Here is a 22,432-nt window from a genome sequence, read left to right as displayed (position 1 = left end):
CTGACTACGACCATACAACAACATAGGAAAGCCATCTCTGACTACGACCATATACAACAACATAGGAAAGCCATCTCCTGACTACGACCATACACAACAACATAGGGAAAGCCATCTCCTGACTACGACCATAACAACAACATAGGGAAAGCCATCTCCTGACTACGACCATACAACAACAACATAGGGAAAGCCATCTCCTGACTACGACCATAACAACAACATAGGGAAAGCCATCTCCTGACTACGACCATACAACAACAACATAGGAAAGCCATCTCCTGACTACGACCACACAACAACATAGGAAAGCCATCCTGACTACGACCATACAACAACAACATAGGGAAAGCCATCTCCTGACTACGACCATACAACAACAACATAGGGAAAGCCATCTCCTGACTACGACCATACAACAACATAGGGAAAGCCATCTCCTGACTACGACCATACAACAACATAGGGAAAGCCATCTCCTGACTACGACCATACAACAACATGGGAGAAGCCATCTCTGACTACGACCATACAACAACATAGGAAAGCCATCTCCTGACTACGACCATACAACAACATAGGGAAAGCCATCTCCTGACTACGACCATACAACAACAACATAGGGGAAAGCCATCTCTGACTACGACCATACAACAACAACATAGGGAAAGCCATCTCCTGACTACGACCATCAACAACATAGGGAAAGCCATCTCCTGACTACGACCAACAACAACAACATAGGAAAGCCATCTCCTGACTACGACCATACAACAGCAACATAGGGAAAGCCATCTCCTGACTACGACCATACAACAACATAGGGAAAGCCATCTCTGACTACGACCATACAACAACATAGGAAAGCCATCTCCTGACTACGACCATACAACAACAACATAGGGAAAGCCATCTCCTGACTACGACCATACAACAACATAGGGAAAGCCATCTCCTGACTACGACCATACAACAACATAGGGAAAGCCATCTCCTGACTACGACCATACACAACAACATAGGGAAAGCCATCTCCTGACTACGACCATACAACAACAACATAGGGAAAGCCATCTCTGACTACGACCATACAACAACATAGGGAAAGCCATCTCCTGACTACGACCATACAACAACATAGGGAAAGCCATCTCCTGACTACGACCATACAACAACAACATAGGGAAAGCCATCTCCTGACTACGACCATAAACAACAACATAGGGAAAGCCATCTCCTGACTACGACCATAACAACAACATAGGGAAAGCCATCTCTGACTACGACCATACAACAACAACATAGGGAGATAAGCCATCTCCTGACTACGACCATACAACAACATAGGGAAAGCCATCTCTGACTACGACCATACAACAACAACATAGGGAAAGCCATCTCCTGACTACGACCATACAACAACATAGGGAAAGCCATCTCCTGACTACGACCATCAACAACAACATAGGGAAAGCCATCTCCTGACTACGACCATACAACAACAACATAGGGAAAGCCATCTCCTGACTACGACCATCACAACAACATAGGGAAAGCCATCTCCTGACTACGACCATACAACAACATAGGGAAAGCCATCTCCTGACTACGACCATACAACAACAACATAGGGAAAGCCATCTCCTGACTACGACCATACAACAACATAGGAAAGCCATCTCCTGACTACGACCATACAACAACATAGGGAAAGCCATCTCCTGACTACGACCATACAACAACATAGGGAAAGCCATCTCCTGACTACGATCATACAACAACAACATAGGGAAAGCCATCTCCTGACTACGACCATACAACAACAACATAGGGAAAAGCCATCTCCTGACTACGACCATACAACAACATAGGAAAGCCATCTCCTGACTACGACCATACAACAACATAGGGAAAGCCATCTCCTGACTACACCATACACAACAACATAGGAAAGCCATCTCTGACTACATGACCACTGACTACGACCATACAACAACATAGGGAAAGCCATCTCTGACTACGACCATACAACAACAACATAGGGAAAGCCATCATCTGACTACGACCATACAACAACATATAGGAAAGCCATCTCCTGACTACGACCATAACAACAACATAGGGAAAGCCATCTCCTGACTACGACCATACAACAACATAGGGAAAGCCATCTCCTGACTACGACCATACAACAACAACATAGGGAAAGCCATCTCCTGACTACGACCATACAACAACAACATAGGGAAAGCCATCTCCTGACTACGACCATACAACAACATAGGGAAAGCCATCTCCTGACTACGACCATACAACAACACACATAGGGAAAGCCATCTCTGACTACGACCATACAACAACAACATAGGGAAAGCCATCTCCTGACTACGACCATACAACAACATAGGGAAAGCCATCTCCTGACTACGACCATACAACAACATAGGGAAAGCCATCTCTGACTACGACCATACAACAACAACATAGGGAAAGCCATCTCCTGACTACGACCATACAACAACAACATAGGGAAAGCCATCTCCTGACTACGACCATACAACAACATAGGGAAAGCCATCACCTGACTACAACCATAAAACAACAACATAGGGAAAGCCATCTCCTGACTACGACCATACAACAACAACATAGGGAAAGCCATCACCTGACTACGACAAACAACAACAACATAGGGAAAGCCATCTCCTGACTACGACCATACAACAGCAACATAGGGAAAGCCATCTCCTGACTACAACCATCACAACAACATAGGAAAGCCATCACCTGACTACGACCATACAACAACAACATAGGGAAAGCCATCTCCTGACTACGACCATAAACAACAACATAGGGAAAGCCATCTCCTGACTACGACCATACAACAACAACATAGGGAAAGCCATCTCCTGACTACGACCATAACAACAACATAGGGAAAGCCATCTCCTGACTACGACCATAAACAACAACATAGGGAAAGCCATCACCTGACTACGACCATACAACAACAACAACATAGGGAAAGCCATCTCTGACTACGACCATACAACACAACATAGGGAAAGCCATCTCCTGACTACGACCATACAAAACAACAACATAGGGAAAGCCATCTCCTGACTACGACCATACAACAACAACATAGGGAAAGCCATCTCCTGACTACGACCATACAACAACAACATAGGGAAAGCCATCTCCTGACTACGACCATACAACAACATAGGGAAAGCCATCACCTGACTACGACCATACAACAACATAGGGAAAGCCATCTCCTGACTACGACCATACAACAACAACATAGGGAAAGCCATCTCCTGACTACGACCATACAACAACAACATAGGGAAAGCCATCACCTGACTACGACCATACAACAACAACAACATAGGGAAAGCCATCTCCTGACTACGACCATACAACAACATAGGGAAAGCCATCTCCTGACTACGACCATACAACAACAACATAGGGAAAGCCATCTCCTGACTACGACCATACAACAACAACATAGGGAAAGCCATCACCTGACTACGACCATACAACAACATATGGAAAGCCATCTCCTGACTACGACCATACAACAACAACATAGGGAAAGCCTTCTCCTGACTACGACCATACAACAACAACATAAGGAAAGCCATCTCCTGACTACGACCATAAAACAACAACATAGGGAAAGCCATCACCTGACTACGACCATACAACAACAACAACATAGGGAAAGCCATCTCCTGACTACGACCATACAACAACATAGGGAAAGCCATCACCTGACTACGACCATACAACAACAACATAGGGAAAGCCATCTCCTGACTACGACCATACAACAACATAGGGATAGCCATCACCTGACTACAACCATAAAACAACAACATAGGGAAAGCCATCTCCTGACTACGACCATACAACAACAACATAGGGAAAGACATCACCTGACTACGACCATACAACAACAACATAGGGAAAGCCATCTCCTGACTACGACCATACAACAGCAACATAGGGAAAGCCTTCTCCTGACTACGACCATACAACAACATAGGGAAAGCCATCACCTGTCTACGACCATACAACAACAACATAGGGATAGCCATCTCCTGACTACGACCATACAACCACATAGGGAAAGCCATCTCCTGACTATGACCATACAACAACAACATAGGGAAAGCCATCACCTGACTACGACCATACAACATAGGGAAAGCCATCTCCTGACTACGACCAAACAACAACAACATAGGGAAAGCCATCTCCTGACTACGACCATACAACAACATAGGGAAAGCCATCACCTGACTACGACCATACAACATAGGGAAAGCCATCTCCTGACTATGACCATACAACAACAACATAGGGAAAGCCATCACCTGACTACGACCATACAACAACATAGGGAAAGCCATCACCTGACTACGATCATACAACAACAACATAGGGAAAGCCATCTCCTGACTACGACCATACAACAACATAGGGATAGCCATCACCTGACTACGACCATACAACAACATATGGAAAGCCATCTCCTGACTACGACCATACAACAACAACATAGGGAAAGCCATCTCCTGACTACAACCATACAACAACAACATAGGGAAAGCCATCTCCTGACTACGACCATACAACAACAACATAGGGAAAGCCATCTCCTGACTACGACCATACAACAACATAGGGAAAGCCATCTCCTGACTACGACCATACAACAACAACATAGGGAAAGCCATCTCCTGACTACGACCATACAACAGCAACATAGGGAAAGCCATCTCCTGACTACGACCATACAACAACATAGGGAAAGCCATCTCCTGACTACGACCATACAACAACATAGGGAAAGCCATCTCCTGACTACGACCATACAACAGCAACATAGGAAAGCCATCTCCTGACTACGACCATACAACAACATAGGGAAAGCCATCTCCTGACTACGACCATACAACAGCAACATAGGGAAAGCCATCTCCTGACTACGACCATACAACAACAACATAGGGAAAGCCATCTCCTGACTACGACCATACAACAACATAGGGAAAGCCATCTCCTGACTACAACCATACAACAACAACATAGGGATAGCCATCTCCTGACTACGACCATACAACAGCAACATAGGGAAAGCCATCTCCTGACTACGACCATACAACAACATAGGGAAAGCCATCTCCTGACTACGACCATACAACAACATAGGGAAAGCCATCTCCTGACTACGACCATACAACAACAACATAGGGAAAGCCATCTCCTGACTACGACCATACAACAACAACATAGGGAAAGCCATCTCCTGACTACGACCATACAACAACATAGGGAAAGCCATCTCCTGACTACGACCATACAACAACATAGGGAAAGCCATCTCCTGACTATGACCATACAACAACAACATAGGGAAAGCCATCTCCTGACTACGACCATACAACAACATAGGGAAAGCCATCACCTGACTACGACCATAAAACAACAACATAGGGAAAGCCATCTCCTGACTACGACCATACAACAACAACATAGGGAAAGCCATCTCCTGACTACGACCATACAACAACATAGGGAAAGCCATCTCCTGACTACGACCATACAACAACAACATAGGGAAAGCCATCTCCTGACTACGACCATACAACAACATAGGGAAAGCCATCTCCTGACTACGACCATACAACAACATAGGGAAAGCCATCTCCTGACTACGACCATACAACAACATAGGGAAAGCCATCTCCTGACTACGACCATACGACAACAACATAGGGAAAGCCATCTCCTGACTACGACCATACACAACAACATAGGGAAAGCCATCTCCTGACTACGACCATACAACAACAACATAGGGAAAGCCATCTCTGACTACGACCATGCAACAACATAGGAAAGCCATCTCCTGACCACGACCATACAACAACAACATAGGGAAAGCCTTCTCCTGACTACGACCATACAACAACAACATAGGGAAAGCCATCTCCTGACTACGACCATACAACAACAACATAGGGAAAGCCATCACCTGACTACGACCATACAACAACATAGGGAAAGCCATCTCCTGACTACGACCATACAACAACATAGGGAAAGCCATCTCCTGACTACGACCATACAACAACAACATAGGAAAGCCATCTCTGACTACGACCATACAACAACAACATAGGGAAAGCCATCACCTGACTACGACCATACAACAACATATGGAAAGCCATCTCCTGACTACGACCATACAACAACAACATAGGGAAAGCCTTCTCCTGACTACGACCATACAACAACAACAACATAAGGAAAGCCATCTCCTGACTACGACCATACACAACAACATAGGGAAAGCCATCACCTGACTACGACCATACAACAACAACAACATAGGGAAAGCCATCTCTGACTACGACCATACAACAACATAGGGAAAGCCATCACCTGACTACGACCATACAACAACAACATAGGGAAAGCCATCTCCTGACTACGACCATACAACAACATAGGGAAAGCCATCACCTGACTACAACCATAAAACAACAACATAGGGAAAGCCATCTCCTGACTACGACCATACAACAACAACATAGGGAAAGACATCACCTGACTACGACCATACAACAACAACATAGGAAAGCCATCTCCTGACTACGACCATACAACAACAACATAGGAAAGCCTTCTCCTGACTACGACCATAACAACAACATAGGAAAGCCATCATCTGACTACGACCATACAACAACAACATAGGGATAGCCATCTCCTGACTACGACCATACAACACACATAGGAAAGCCATCTCCTGACTACGACCATAAACAACAACATAGGGAAAGCCATCACCTGACTACGACCATAAACAACAACATAGGGAAAGCCATCACCTGACTACGACCATACAACAACAACATAGGGAAAGCCATCTCCTGACTACGACCATACAACAACAACATAGGGAAAGCCATCACCTGACTACGACCATACAACAACATAGGGAAAGCCATCTCTGACTACGACCATACAACAACATAGGGAAAGCCATCTCCTGACTACGACCAAACAACAACAACATAGGGAAAGACATCTCCTGACTACGACCATACAACAACATAGGGAAAGCCATCACCTGACTACGACCATCAACATAGGAAAGCCTTCTCCTGACTACGACCATACAACAACATAGGGAAAGCCATCACCTGACTACGACCATAACAACAACATAGGGAAAGCCATCACCTGACTACGATCATACAACACCAACATAGGGAAAGCCATCTCCTGACTACGACCATACAACAACAACATAGGGAAAGCCATCACCTGACTACGACCATACAACAACATATGGAAAGCCATCTCCTGACTACGACCATACAACAACAACATAGGAAAGCCTTCTCCTGACTACGACCATACAACAACAACATAGGGAAAGCCATCACCTGACTACGACCATACAACATAGGGAAAGCCATCTCCTGACTATGACCATACAACAACATAGGGAAAGCCATCACCTGACTACGACCATACAACAACATAGGGAAAGCCATCACCTGACTACGATCATACAACAACAACATAGGGAAAGCCATCTCCTGACTACGACCATACAACAACAACATAGGGATAGCCATCACCTGACTACGACCATACAACAACATATGGAAAGCCATCTCCTGACTACGACCATACAACAACAACATAGGGAAAGCCTTCTCCTGACTACGACCATACAACAACAACATAGGGAAAGCCATCTCCTGACTACGACCATACAACAACAACATAGGGAAAGCCATCTCCTGACTACGACCATACAACAACATAGGGAAAGCCATCTCCTGACTATGACCATACAACAACATAGGGAAAGCCATCTCCTGACTACGACCATACAACAACAACAACATAGGGAAAGCCATCTCCTGACTACGACCATACAACAACATAGGGAAAGCCATCTCCTGACTATGACCATACAACAACATAGGGAAAGCCATCTCCTGACTACGACCATACAACAACATAGGGAAAGCCATCACCTGACTACGACCATACAACAACATAGGGAAAGCCATCACCTGACTACGACCATACAACAACAACATAGGGAAAGCCATCTCCTGACTACGACCATACAACAGCAACATAGGGATAGCCATCACCTGACTACAACCATACAACAACAACATAGGGAAAGCCATCTCCTGACTACGACCATACAACAACAACATAGGGAAAGACATCACCTGACTACGACCATACAACAACAACATAGGGAAAGCCATCTCCTGACTACGACCATACAACAGCAACATAGGGAAAGCCTTCTCCTGACTACAACCATACAACAACATAGGGAAAGCCATCACCTGTCTACGACCATACAACAACAACATAGGGATAGCCATCTCCTGACTACAACCATACAACAACAACATAGGGATAGCCATCTCCTGACTACGACCATACAACAGCAACATAGGGAAAGCCATCTCCTGACTACGACCATACAACAACATAGGGGAAAGCCATCTCCTGACTACGACCATACAACAACATAGGGAAAGCCATCTCTGACTACGACCATACAACAACAACATAGGGAAAGCCATCTCCTGACTACGACCATACAACAACAACATAGGGAAAGCCATCTCCTGACTACGACCATACAACAACATAGGGAAAGCCATCTCCTGACTACGACCATACAACAACATAGGAAAGCCATCTCCTGACTACGACCATACAACAACATAGGGAAAGCCATCTCCTGACTACGACCATACAACAACATAGGGAAAGCCATCACCTGACTACGACCATACAACAACATAGGGAAAGCCATCACCTGACTACGACCATAACAACAACATAGGGAAAGCCATCTCCTGACTACGACCATACAACAACATAGGGAAAGCCATCTCCTGGCTACGACCATACGACAACAACATAGGGAAAGCCATCTCCTGACTACGACCATACAACAACATAGGGAAAGCCATCTCCTGACTACGACCATACAACAACATAGGGAAAGCCATCTCCTGACTACGACCATACAACAACATAGGGAAAGCCATCTCCTGACTACGACCATACGACAACAACATAGGGAAAGCCATCTCCTGACTACGACCATACAACAACAACATAGGGATAGCCATCTCCTGACTACGACCATACAACAACAACATAGGGAAAGCCATCTCCTGACTACGACCATACAACAACAACATAGGGAAAGCCATCTCCTGACTACGACCATACAACAACAACATAGGGAAAGCCATCACCTGACTACGACCATACAACAACAACATAGGGAAAGCCATCTCCTGACTACGACCATACAACAACAACATAGGGAAAGCCATCACCTGACTACGACCATAACAACAACATATGGAAAGCCATCTCCTGACTACGACCATAACAACAACATAGGGAAAGCCATCTCCTGACTACGACCATAAACAACAACATAGGGAAAGCCATCACCTGACTACGACCATACAACAACATAGGGAAAGCCATCACCTGACTACGACCATACAACAACAACATAGGGAAAGCCATCTCCTGACTACGACCATACAACAACAACATAGGGAAAGCCATCTCCTGACTACGACCATAACAACATAGGGAAAGCCATCTCCTGACTATGACCATACAACAACATAGGAAAGCCATCACCTGACTACGACCATACAACAACATAGGGAAAGCCATCACCTGACTACGATCATACAACACCAACATAGGGAAAACAATCTCCTGACTACGACCATACAACAACTACATAGGGATAGCCATCACCTGACTACGACCATACAACAACATATGGAAAGCCATCTCCTGACTACGACCATACAACAACAACATAGGGAAAGCCTTCTCCTGACTACGACCATACAACAACAACATAGGGAAAGCCATCTCCTGACTACGACCATACAACAACAACATAGGGAAAGCCATCTCCTGACTACGACCATACAAAAACATAGGGAAAGCCATCTCCTGACTATGACCATACAACAACATAGGGAAAGCCATCTCCTGACTACGACCATACAACAACAACAACATAGGGAAAGCCATCTCCTGACTACGACCATACAACAACATAGGGAAAGCCATCTCCTGACTATGACCATACAACAACATAGGGAAAGCCATCTCCTGACTACGACCATACAACAACATAGGGAAAGCCATCACCTGACTACGACCATACAACAACATAGGGAAAGCCATCACCTGACTACGACCATACAACAACAACATAGGGAAAGCCATCTCCTGACTACGACCATACAACAACATAGGGATAGCCATCACCTGACTACAACCATAAAACAACAACATAGGGAAAGCCATCTCCTGACTACGACCATACAACAACAACATAGGGAAAGACATCACCTGACTACGACCATACAACAACAACAACATAGGGAAAGCCATCTCCTGACTACGACCATACAACAGCAATATAGGGAAAGCCTTCTCCTGACTACAACCATACAACAACATAGGGAAAGCCATCACCTGTCTACGACCATACAACAACAACATAGGGATAGCCATCTCCTGACTACGACCATACAACCACATAGGGAAAGCCATCTCCTGACTACGACCATACAACAACAACATAGGGAAAGCCATCTCCTGACTACGACCATACAACAACATAGGGAAAGCCATCTCCTGACTACGACCATACAACAACAACATAGAGAAAGCCATCTCCTGACTACGACCATACAACAACATAGGGAAAGCCATCTCCTGACTATGACCATACAACAACAACATAGGGAAAGCCATCACCTGACTACGACCATACAACAACATAGGGAAAGCCATCTCCTGACTACGACCATACAACAACATAGGGAAAGCCATCACCTGACTACGACCATACAACAACAACAACATAGGGAAAGCCATCTCCTGACTACGACCATACAACAGCAACATAGGGAAAGCCTTCTCCTGACTACGACCATACAACAACATAGGGAAAGCCATCACCTGTCTACGACCATACAACAACAACATAGGGAAAGCCATCTCCTGACTACGACCATACAACAACAACATAGGGAAAGCCATCTCCTGACTACGACCATACAACAACATAGGGAAAGCCATCACCTGACTACGACCATACAACAACATAGGGAAAGCCATATCCTGACTACAACCATACAACAACAACATAGGGAAAGCCATCTCCTGACTACGACCATACAACAACAACATAGGGAAAGCCATCACCTGACTACGACCATACAACAACAACAACATAGGGAAAGCCATCTCCTGACTACGACCATACAACAACATAGGGAAAGCCATCTCCTGACTACGACCATACAACAACAACATAGGGAAAGCCATCTCCTGACTACGACCATACAACAACAACATAGGGAAAGCAATCACCTGACTACGACCATACAACAACATATGGAAAGCCATCTCCTGACTACGACCATACTACAACAACATAGGGAAAGCCTTCTCCTGACTACGACCATACAACAACAACATAAGGAAAGCCATCTCCTGACTACGACCATAAAACAACAATAGGGAAAGCCATCACCTGACTACGACCATACAACAACAACAACATAGGGAAAGCCATCTCCTGACTACGACCATACAACAACATAGGGAAAGCCATCACCTGACTACGACCATACAACAACAACATAGGGAAAGCCATCTCCTGACTACGACCATACAACAACATAGGGATAGCCATCACCTGACTACAACCATAAAACAACAACATAGGGAAAGCCATCTCCTGACTACGACCATACAACAACAACATAGGGAAAGACATCACCTGACTACGACCATACAACAACAACATAGGAAAGCCATCTCCCTGACTACGACCATACAACAGCAACATAGGGAAAGCCTTCTCCTGACTACGACCATACAACAACATAGGGAAAGCCATCACCTGTCTACGACCATACAACAACAACATAGGGATAGCCATCTCCTGACTACGACCATACAACCACATAGGGAAAGCCATCTCCTGACTATGACCATACAACAACAACATAGGGAAAGCCATCACCTGACTACGACCATACAACATAGGGAAAGCCATCTCCTGACTACGACCAAACAACAACAACATAGGGAAAGCCATCTCCTGACTACGACCATACAACAACATAGGGAAAGCCATCACCTGACTACGACCATACAACATAGGGAAAGCCATCTCCTGACTATGACCATACAACGACAACATAGGGAAAGCCATCACCTGACTACGACCATACAACAACATAGGGAAAGCCATCACCTGACTACGATCATACAACAACAACATAGGGAAAGCCATCTCCTGACTACGACCATACAACAACAACATGGGATAGCCATCACCTGACTACGACCATACAACAACATATGGAAAGCCATCTCCTGACTACGACCATACAACAACAACATAGGGAAAGCCTTCTCCTGACTACGACCATACAACAACAACATAGGGAAAGCCATCTCCTGACTACGACCATACAACAACAACATAGGGAAAGCCATCTCCTGACTACGACCATACAACAACATAGGGAAAGCCATCTCCTGACTACGACCATACAACAGCAACATAGGGAAAGCCATCTCCTGACTACGACCATACAACAGCAACATAGGGAAAGCCATCTCCTGACTACGACCATACAACAACATAGGGAAAGCCATCTCCTGACTACGACCATACAACAACATAGGGAAAGCCATCTCCTGACTACGACCATACAACAGCAACATAGGGAAAGCCATCTCCTGACTACGACCATACAACAACATAGGGAAAGCCATCTCCTGACTACGACCATACAACAGCAACATAGGGAAAGCCATCTCCTGACTACGACCATACAACAACAACATAGGGAAAGCCATCTCCTGACTACGACCATACAACAACATAGGGAAAGCCATCTCCTGACTACAACCATACAACAACAACATAGGGATAGCCATCTCCTGACTACGACCATACAACAGCAACATAGGGAAAGCCATCTCCTGACTACGACCATACAACAACATAGGGAAAGCCATCTCCTGACTACGACCATACAACAACATAGGGATAGCCATCTCCTGACTACGACCATACAACAACAACATAGGGAAAGCCATCTCCTGACTACGACCATACAACAACAACATAGGGAAAGCCATCTCCTGACTACGACCATACAACAACATAGGGAAAGCCATCTCTGACTACGACCATACAACAACATAGGGAAAGCCATCTCCTGACTACGACCATACAACAACAACATAGGGAAAGCCATCTCCTGACTACGACCATACAACAACATAGGAAAGCCATCACCTGACTACGACCATACAACAACATAGGGAAAGCCATCTCCTGACTACGACCATAAACAACAACATAGGAAAGCCATCTCCTGACTACGACCATACAACAACATAGGGAAAGCCATCTCCTGACTACGACCATACAACAACATAGGGAAAGCCATCTCCTGACTACGACCATACAACAACATAGGGAAAGCCATCTCCTGACTACGACCATACAACAACATAGGGAAAGCCATCTCCTGACTACGACCATACAACAACATAGGGAAAGCCATCTCTGACTACGCCATACAACAACAACATAGGAAAGCCATCTCCTGACTACGACCATCACAACAACATAGGGAAAGCCATCTCCTGACTACGACCATAAACAACAACATAGGGAAAGCCATCTCCTGACTACGACCATACAACAACATATGGGAAAGCCATCTCCTGACCACGACCATACAACAACAACATAGGAAAGCCATCTCCTGACTACGACCATACAACAACAACATAGGAAAGCCATCTCCTGACTACGACCATACAACAACAACATAGGGAAAGCCATCACCTGACTACGACCATACAACAACAACATAGGGAAAGCCATCTCCTGACTACGACCATACAACAACATAGGAAAGCCATCTCTGACTACGACCATACAACAACAACATAGGGAAAGCCATCTCTGACTACGACCATACAACAACAACATAGGGATAGCCATCACCTGACTACGACCATACAACAACATATGGAAAGCCATCTCCTGACTACGACCATACAACAGCAACATAGGGAAAGCCATCTCCCTGACTACGACCATACAACAACAACATAGGGAAAGCCATCTCTGACTACGACCATACAACAACATAGGGAAAGCCATCTCCTGACTACGACCATACAACAACATAGGGAAAGCCATCTCCTGACTACGACCATACAACAGCAACATAGGGAAAGCCATCTCCTGACTACGACCATACAACAACATAGGGAAAGCCATCTCTGACTACGACCATACAACAGCAACATAGGGAAAGCCATCTCCTGACTACGACCATACAACAACAACATAGGGAAAGCCATCTCCTGACTACGACCATACAACAACATAGGGAAAGCCATCTCCTGACTACAACCATACAACAACAACATAGGGATAGCCATCTCCTGACTACGACCATACAACAGCAACATAGGGAAAGCCATCTCCTGACTACGACCATACAACAACATAGGGAAAGCCATCTCCTGACTACGACCATACAACAACATAGGGATAGCCATCTCCTGACTACGACCATACAACAACAACATAGGGAAAGCCATCTCCTGACTACGACCATACAACAACAACATAGGGAAAGCCATCTCCTGACTACGACCATACAACAACATAGGGAAAGCCATCTCCTGACTACGACCATACAACAACATAGGGAAAGCCATCTCCTGACTATGATCATACAACAACAACATAGGGAAAGCCATCTCCTGACTACGACCATACAACAACATAGGGAAAGCCATCACCTGACTACGACCATACAACAACATAGGGAAAGCCATCTCCTGACTACGACCATACAACAACAACATAGGGAAAGCCATCTCCTGACTACGACCATACAACAACATAGGGAAAGCCATCTCCTGACTACGACCATACAACAACATAGGGAAAGCCATCTCCTGACTACGACCATACAACAACATAGGGAAAGCCATCTCCTGACTACGACCATACAACAACATAGGGAAAGCCATCTCCTGACTACGACCATACAACAACATAGGGAAAGCCATCTCCTGACTACGACCATACGACAACAACATAGGGAAAGCCATCTCCTGACTACGACCATACAACAACAACATAGGGATAGCCATCTCCTGACTACGACCATACAACAACAACATAGGGAAAGCCATCTCCTGACTACGACCATGCAACAACATATGGAAAGCCATCTCCTGACCACGACCATACAACAACAACATAGGGAAAGCCTTCTCCTGACTACGACCATACAACAACAACATAGGGAAAGCCATCTCCTGACTACGACCATACAACAACAACATAGGGAAAGCCATCACCTGACTACGACCATACAACAACAACAACATAGGGAAAGCCATCTCCTGACTACGACCATACAACAACATAGGGAAAGCCATCTCCTGACTACGACCATACAACAACAACATAGGGAAAGCCATCTCCTGACTACGACCATACAACAACAACATAGGGATAGCCATCACCTGACTACGACCATACAACAACATATGGAAAGCCATCTCCTGACTACGACCATACAACAACAACATAGGGAAAGCCTTCTCCTGACTACGACCATACAACAACAACAACATAAGGAAAGCCATCTCCTGACTACGACCATACAACAACAACATAGGGAAAGCCATCACCTGACTACGACCATACAACAACAACAACATAGGGAAAGCAATCTCCTGATTACGACCATACAACAACATAGGGAAAGCCATCACCTGACTACGACCATACAACAACAACATAGGGAAAGCCATCTCCTGACTACGACCATACAACAACATAGGGATAGCCATCACCTGACTACAACCATAAAACAACAACATAGGGAAAGCCATCTCCTGACTACGACCATACAACAACAACATAGGGAAAGACATCACCTGACTACGACCATAACAACAACATAGGGAAAGCCATCTCCTGACTACGACCATACAACAGCAACATAGGGAAAGCCTTCTCCTGACTACGACCATACAACAACATAGGGAAAGCCATCACCTGTCTACGACCATACAACAACAACATAGGGATAGCCATCTCCTGACTACGACCATACAACCACATAGGGAAAGCCATCTCCTGACTACGACCATACAACAACAACATAGGGAAAGCCATCACCTGACTACGACCATACAACAACAACATAGGGAAAGCCATCACCTGACTACGACCATACAACAACAACATAGGGATAGCCATCTCCTGACTATGACCATACAACAACAACATAGGGAAAGCCATCACCTGACTACGACCATACAACAACATAGGGAAAGCCATCTCCTGACTACGACCATACAACATAGGGAAAGCCATCTCCTGACTACGACCAAACAACAACAACATAGGGAAAGCCATCTCCTGACTACGACCATACAACAACATAGGGAAAGCCATCACCTGACTACGACCATACAACATAGGGAAAGCCTTCTCCTGACTATGACCATACAACAACATAGGGAAAGCCATCACCTGACTACGACCATACAACAACATAGGGAAAGCCATCACCTGACTACGATCATACAACACCAACATAGGGAAAGCCATCTCCTGACTACGACCATACAACAACATAGGGATAGCCATCACCTGACTACAACCATAAAACAACAACATAGGGAAAGCCATCTCCTGACTACGACCATACAACAACAACATAGGGAAAGACATCACCTGACTACGACCATACAACAACAACATAGGGAAAGCCATCTCCTGACTACGACCATACAACAGCAACATAGGGAAAGCCTTCTCCTGACTACGACCATACAACAACATAGGGAAAGCCATCACCTGTCTACGACCATACAACAACAACATAGGGAAAGCCATCTCCTGACTACGACCATACAACCACATAGGGAAAGCCATCTCCTGACTACGACCATACAACAACAACATAGGGAAAGCCATCACCTGACTACGACCATACAACAACAACATAGGGAAAGCCATCACCTGACTACGACCATACAACAACAACATAGGGATAGCCATCTCCTGACTATGACCATACAACAACAACAACATAGGGAAAGCCATCACCTGACTACGACCATACAACAACATAGGGAAAGCCATCTCCTGACTACGACCATACAACATAGGGAAAGCCATCTCCTGACTACGACCAAACAACAACAACATAGGGAAAGCCATCTCCTGACTACGACCATACAACAACAACATAGGGAAAGCCATCACCTGACTACGACCATACAACAACATAGGGAAAGCCATCTCCTGACTACGACCATAACAACAACATAGGGAAAGCCATCACCTGACTACGACCATCAACAACAACATAGGAAAGCCATCACCTGACTACGATCATACAACACCAACATAGGGAAAGCCATCTCCTGACTACGACCATACAACAACAACATAGGGATAGCCATCACCTGACTACGACCATACAACAACATATGGAAAGCCATCTCCTGACTACGACCATACAACAACAACATAGGGAAAGCCTTCTCCTGACTACGACCATACAACAACAACATAGGGAAAGCCATCTCCTGACTACGACCATACAACATAGGGAAAGCCATCTCCTGACTATGACCATACAACAACATAGGGAAAGCCATCACCTGACTACGACCATACAACAACATAGGGAAAGCCATCACCTGACTACGATCATACAACACCAACATAGGGAAAGCAATCTCCTGACTACGACCATACAACAACAACATAGGGATAGCCATCACCTGACTACGACCATACAACAACATATGGAAAGCCATCTCCTGACTACGACCATACAACAACAACATAGGGAAAGCCTTCTCCTGACTACGACCATACAACAACAACATAGGGAAAGCCATCTCCTGACTACGACCATACAACAACAACATAGGGAAAGCCATCTCCTGACTACGACCATACAACAACATAGGGAAAGCCATCTCCTGACTACGACCATACAACAACATAGGGAAAGCCATCTCCTGACTACGACCATACAACAACAACATAGGGAAAGCCATCTCCTGACTACGACCATACAACAACATAGGGAAAGCCATCTCCTGACTATGACCATACAACAACATAGGGAAAGCCATCTCCTGACTACGACCATACAACAACATAGGGAAAGCCATCACCTGACTACGACCATACAACAACATAGGGAAAGCCATCACCTGACTACGACCATACAACAACAACATAGGGAAAGCCATCTCCTGACTACGACCATACAACAACATAGGGATAGCCATCACCTGACTACAACCATAAAACAACAACATAGGGAAAGCCATCTCCTGACTACGACCATACAACAACATAGGGAAAGCCATCTCCTGACTACGACCATACAACAACAACAACATAGGGAAAGCCATCTCCTGACTACGACCATACAACAGCAATATAGGGAAAGCCTTCTCCTGACTACAACCATACAACAACATAGGGAAAGCCATCACCTGTCTACGACCATACAACAACAACATAGGGATAGCCATCTCCTGACTACGACCATACAACAACAACATAGGGAAAGCCATCTCCTGACTACGACCATACAACAACAACATAGGGAAAGCCATCTCCTGACTACGACCATACAACAACATAGGGAAAGCCATCTCCTGACTACGACCATACAACAACAACATAGGGAAAGCCATCTCCTGACTACGACCATACAACAACATAGGGAAAGCCATCTCCTGACTACGACCATACAACAACAACATAGGGAAAGCCATCTCCTGACTACGACCATACAACAACATAGGGAAAGCCATCTCCTGACTACGACCATCACAACAACATAGGGAAAGCCATCACCTGACTACGACCATCAACAACAACAACATAGGAAAGCCATCTCCTGACTACGACCATACAACCAACATAGGGAAAGCCTTCTCCTGACTACGACCATACAACAACATAGGGAAAGCCATCACCTGTCTACGACCATACAACAACAACATAGGGAAAGCCATCTCCTGACTACGACCATACAACAACATAGGGAAAGCCTTCTCCTGACTACGACCATACAACAACATAGGGAAAGCCATCTCCTGACTACGACCATACAACAACATAGGGAAAGCCATCTCCTGACTACGATCATACAACAACAAGATAGGGAAAGCCATCACCTGACTACGACCATACAACAACATAGGGAAAGCCATCTCCTGACTACGACCATACAACAACATAGGGAAAGCCATCTCCTGACTACGATCATACAACAACAACATAGGGAAAGCCATCACCTGACTACGACCATACAACAACATAGGGAAAGCCATCTCCTGACTACGACCATACAACAACAACATAGGGAAAGCCATCTCCTGACTACGACCTTACAACAACAACATAGGGAAAGCCTTCTCCTGACTACGACCATACAACAACAACATAGGGAAAGCCATCTCCTGACTACGACCATACAACAACAACATAGGGAAAGCCATCTCCTGACTACGACCATAACAACAACAACATAGGGAAAGCCATCTCCTGACTACGACCATACAACAACAACATAGGGAAAGCCATCTCCTGACTACGACCATACAACAACAACATAGGGAAAGCCATCTCCTGACTACGACCATACAACAACAACATAGGGAAAGCCATCTCCTGACTACGACCATACAACAACATAGGGAAAGCCATCTCCTGACTACGACCATACAACAACAACATAGGGAAAGCCATCTCCTGACTACGACCATACAACAACAACATAGGGAAAGCCATCTCCTGACTACGACCATCACAACAACATAGGAAAGCCATCTCCTGACTACGACCATAACAACAACATAGGGAAAGCCATCTCCTGACTACGACCATAAACAACAACATAGGGAAAGCCATCTCCTGACTACGACCATACAACAACAACATAGGAAAGCCATCTCCTGACTATGACCATAAACAACAACATAGGGAAAGCCATCTCCTGACTACGACCATACAACAACAACATAGGGAAAGCCATCTCCTGACTACGACCATACAACAACAACATAGGGAAAGCCATCTCCTGACTACGACCATACAACAACATAGGGAAAGCCATCTCCTGACTACGACCATACAACAACATAGGGAAAGCCATCACCTGACTACGACCATACAACAACAACATAGGGAAAGCCATCTCCTGACTACGACCATACAACAACATAGGGAAAGCCATCACCTGACTACGACCATACAACAACAACATAGGGAAAGCCATCTCCTGACTACGACCATACAACAACAACATAGGGAAAGCCATCTCCTGACTACGACCATACAACAACATAGGGAAAGCCATCTCCTGACTACGACCATACAACAACAACATAGGGAAAGCCATCTCCTGACTACGACCATACAACAACAACATAGGGAAAGCCATCTCCTGACTACGACCATACAACAACAACATAGGGATAGCCATCTCCTGACTACGACCATACAACAACATAGGGATAGCCATCTCCTGACTACGACCATACAGCACAAACAGACCTGAGACCAGGCTATTTTCCTATCGTGAGAGTTAGTGGTGCCTTCAGTAGGTCGATATAAAATCTGTTAAATGTTTTCCCCAGATTCCGTTTTTTTCCCAAATTCCATTTTGTTTTTCCAGGTATCCATTTTTCCCATTTGTTTCAGGTTTTCGCTCTCAAAATCACACTTTTAAATATTAAAAACAACAGAATGTGATGTTCTAAGTACACAACAATGCTTACACCCCATCAGGAGACCTCTGGAGGTTTGGGAAATATCTAATACATTTCTGAGGGGGGTGTAGTTACCCTTTAATTCAACTGTGCACCAGCCAGAGACCATTGTTTGGTTAGAGATTTCTAAGTAGTGCTCATGTGATTGCAGAGTTTGATACAAATAATTATGATATCATTCTGCTAGGTAGGCATAGGGTACTTTTCATTGAGAAGGTTTTGGGGAAAGCCTTTCCATCTACCAGAAGACGGTTGTCATTACATTAGCATCATTGCTAACGGCTACACAAAGTGGTAGACCAACGGCCACACAGACAGGGGCATTGCTGTGCTGTTGCCTCTTCATAAAGTTGAAGGAAAATACCAATCACTGATGCATTTTGTTCATGTCTTATAATAAATTAATGGATTTTCTAATAAGTTCAATGCATTTAGTTGATTTCCTACTTTTTATATTGTTGAATTGTGTTTTAATGTCTGGATTCTGTGATTCTGTCCGCATTCCCCTCAACTGAGATTTTAATAGGGCCCCACAGGTGAATGATCATTACAGCACCAGGTTCATGATGTAAAAAGAAAGGAGTCCACTTGCTGGAACTGGCACAATAATAATCCACCTTCATTAAAGCACATGGGTCTTGAGAGAAAGACAGGAGACGTAGTCTTGCCTTGCTGGAAGTGCTCTAGTACCATCTGGAGGTTGGACAGGGACACTGCGTACTGGTTGACCTGGTCCTGTGCTACTCTGAGCTGGGTCAGGGCCTCGTCTCTCTGCCTCACCGTTCCACTCAGCTGCTCCTGAAGGGACTCCACCTGCAGAGACGCCTGGTGACTACGAAAGAAAGAAGAAGGAAGAAGGAAGAAGAAGAAGAAGAAGAATAAATACTTTATTGGCCTGGTGGCTACACACGCTGGAAAGGAGGAACGGTATTAGACAATAAATATATCATTATTGTAGGACACCCTTACAGTTGCCAATGAGTACAACTCAGAACCCTCTTTCTGGCCCTGGGAATTAGAGACAAACTTTGTGACTTTTACAGCTAAGTTAGGTTCCCAACCCCCGACCTCAGCCAGTCTATTGCCCTGCTGCAGAAGGTCACTTCACACCTGTGTGTTAGGGACCAGGTTGCCGCTCAATCAAGAGGAGAAGGAAACCTGGGGCCATCCGGGTAAGCTTGGCGTCGGGTAAGTTTGGCTTTATACATAGCTTGGGCTTTGTCGAGTAAGGCTTAAACTATGTATTTAGATTGTAGTTAGGTATTGTAGGTAGGTATCGTGGGTTGTTGTAGGTAGTTATTGTATGTAATTATTGTAGGTTAGTATTGTATTCGGCGGGGCCGGGTGTAGCACGAAGCTAGCTAGCTAACTCACCACCTGGACTAGCTGGCGAGTAGCTATTACATTTTTACATTTTACATTT

The 22,432-nt window shown here is 45.0% G+C and overlaps 1 protein-coding gene across 3 annotated transcripts in view; it reads right to left on the bottom strand.

Moving 5' to 3' along the window:
* LOC121539072 (thyroid receptor-interacting protein 11-like) overlaps nt 1-22,432 on the bottom strand; it is a 99,326-nt gene that overhangs the window by 30,718 nt on the left and 46,176 nt on the right. For all 3 annotated transcript variants that reach the window (XM_041847304.2, XM_041847302.2, XM_041847303.2), the window contains one exon: nt 21,678-21,841. In XM_041847304.2, the coding sequence (XP_041703238.2) occupies nt 21,678-21,841 (164 nt within the window). The remainder of the gene's footprint in view (nt 1-21,677; nt 21,842-22,432) is intronic.

Source organism: Coregonus clupeaformis, chromosome 25 (genome assembly GCF_020615455.1).
Source record: "Coregonus clupeaformis isolate EN_2021a chromosome 25, ASM2061545v1, whole genome shotgun sequence".
NCBI lineage: Eukaryota > Metazoa > Chordata > Actinopteri > Salmoniformes > Salmonidae > Coregonus > Coregonus clupeaformis.
The sequence above is the reverse complement of the archived record's forward strand: the minus strand, read 5'-3'. Positions and strand labels throughout refer to the sequence as shown.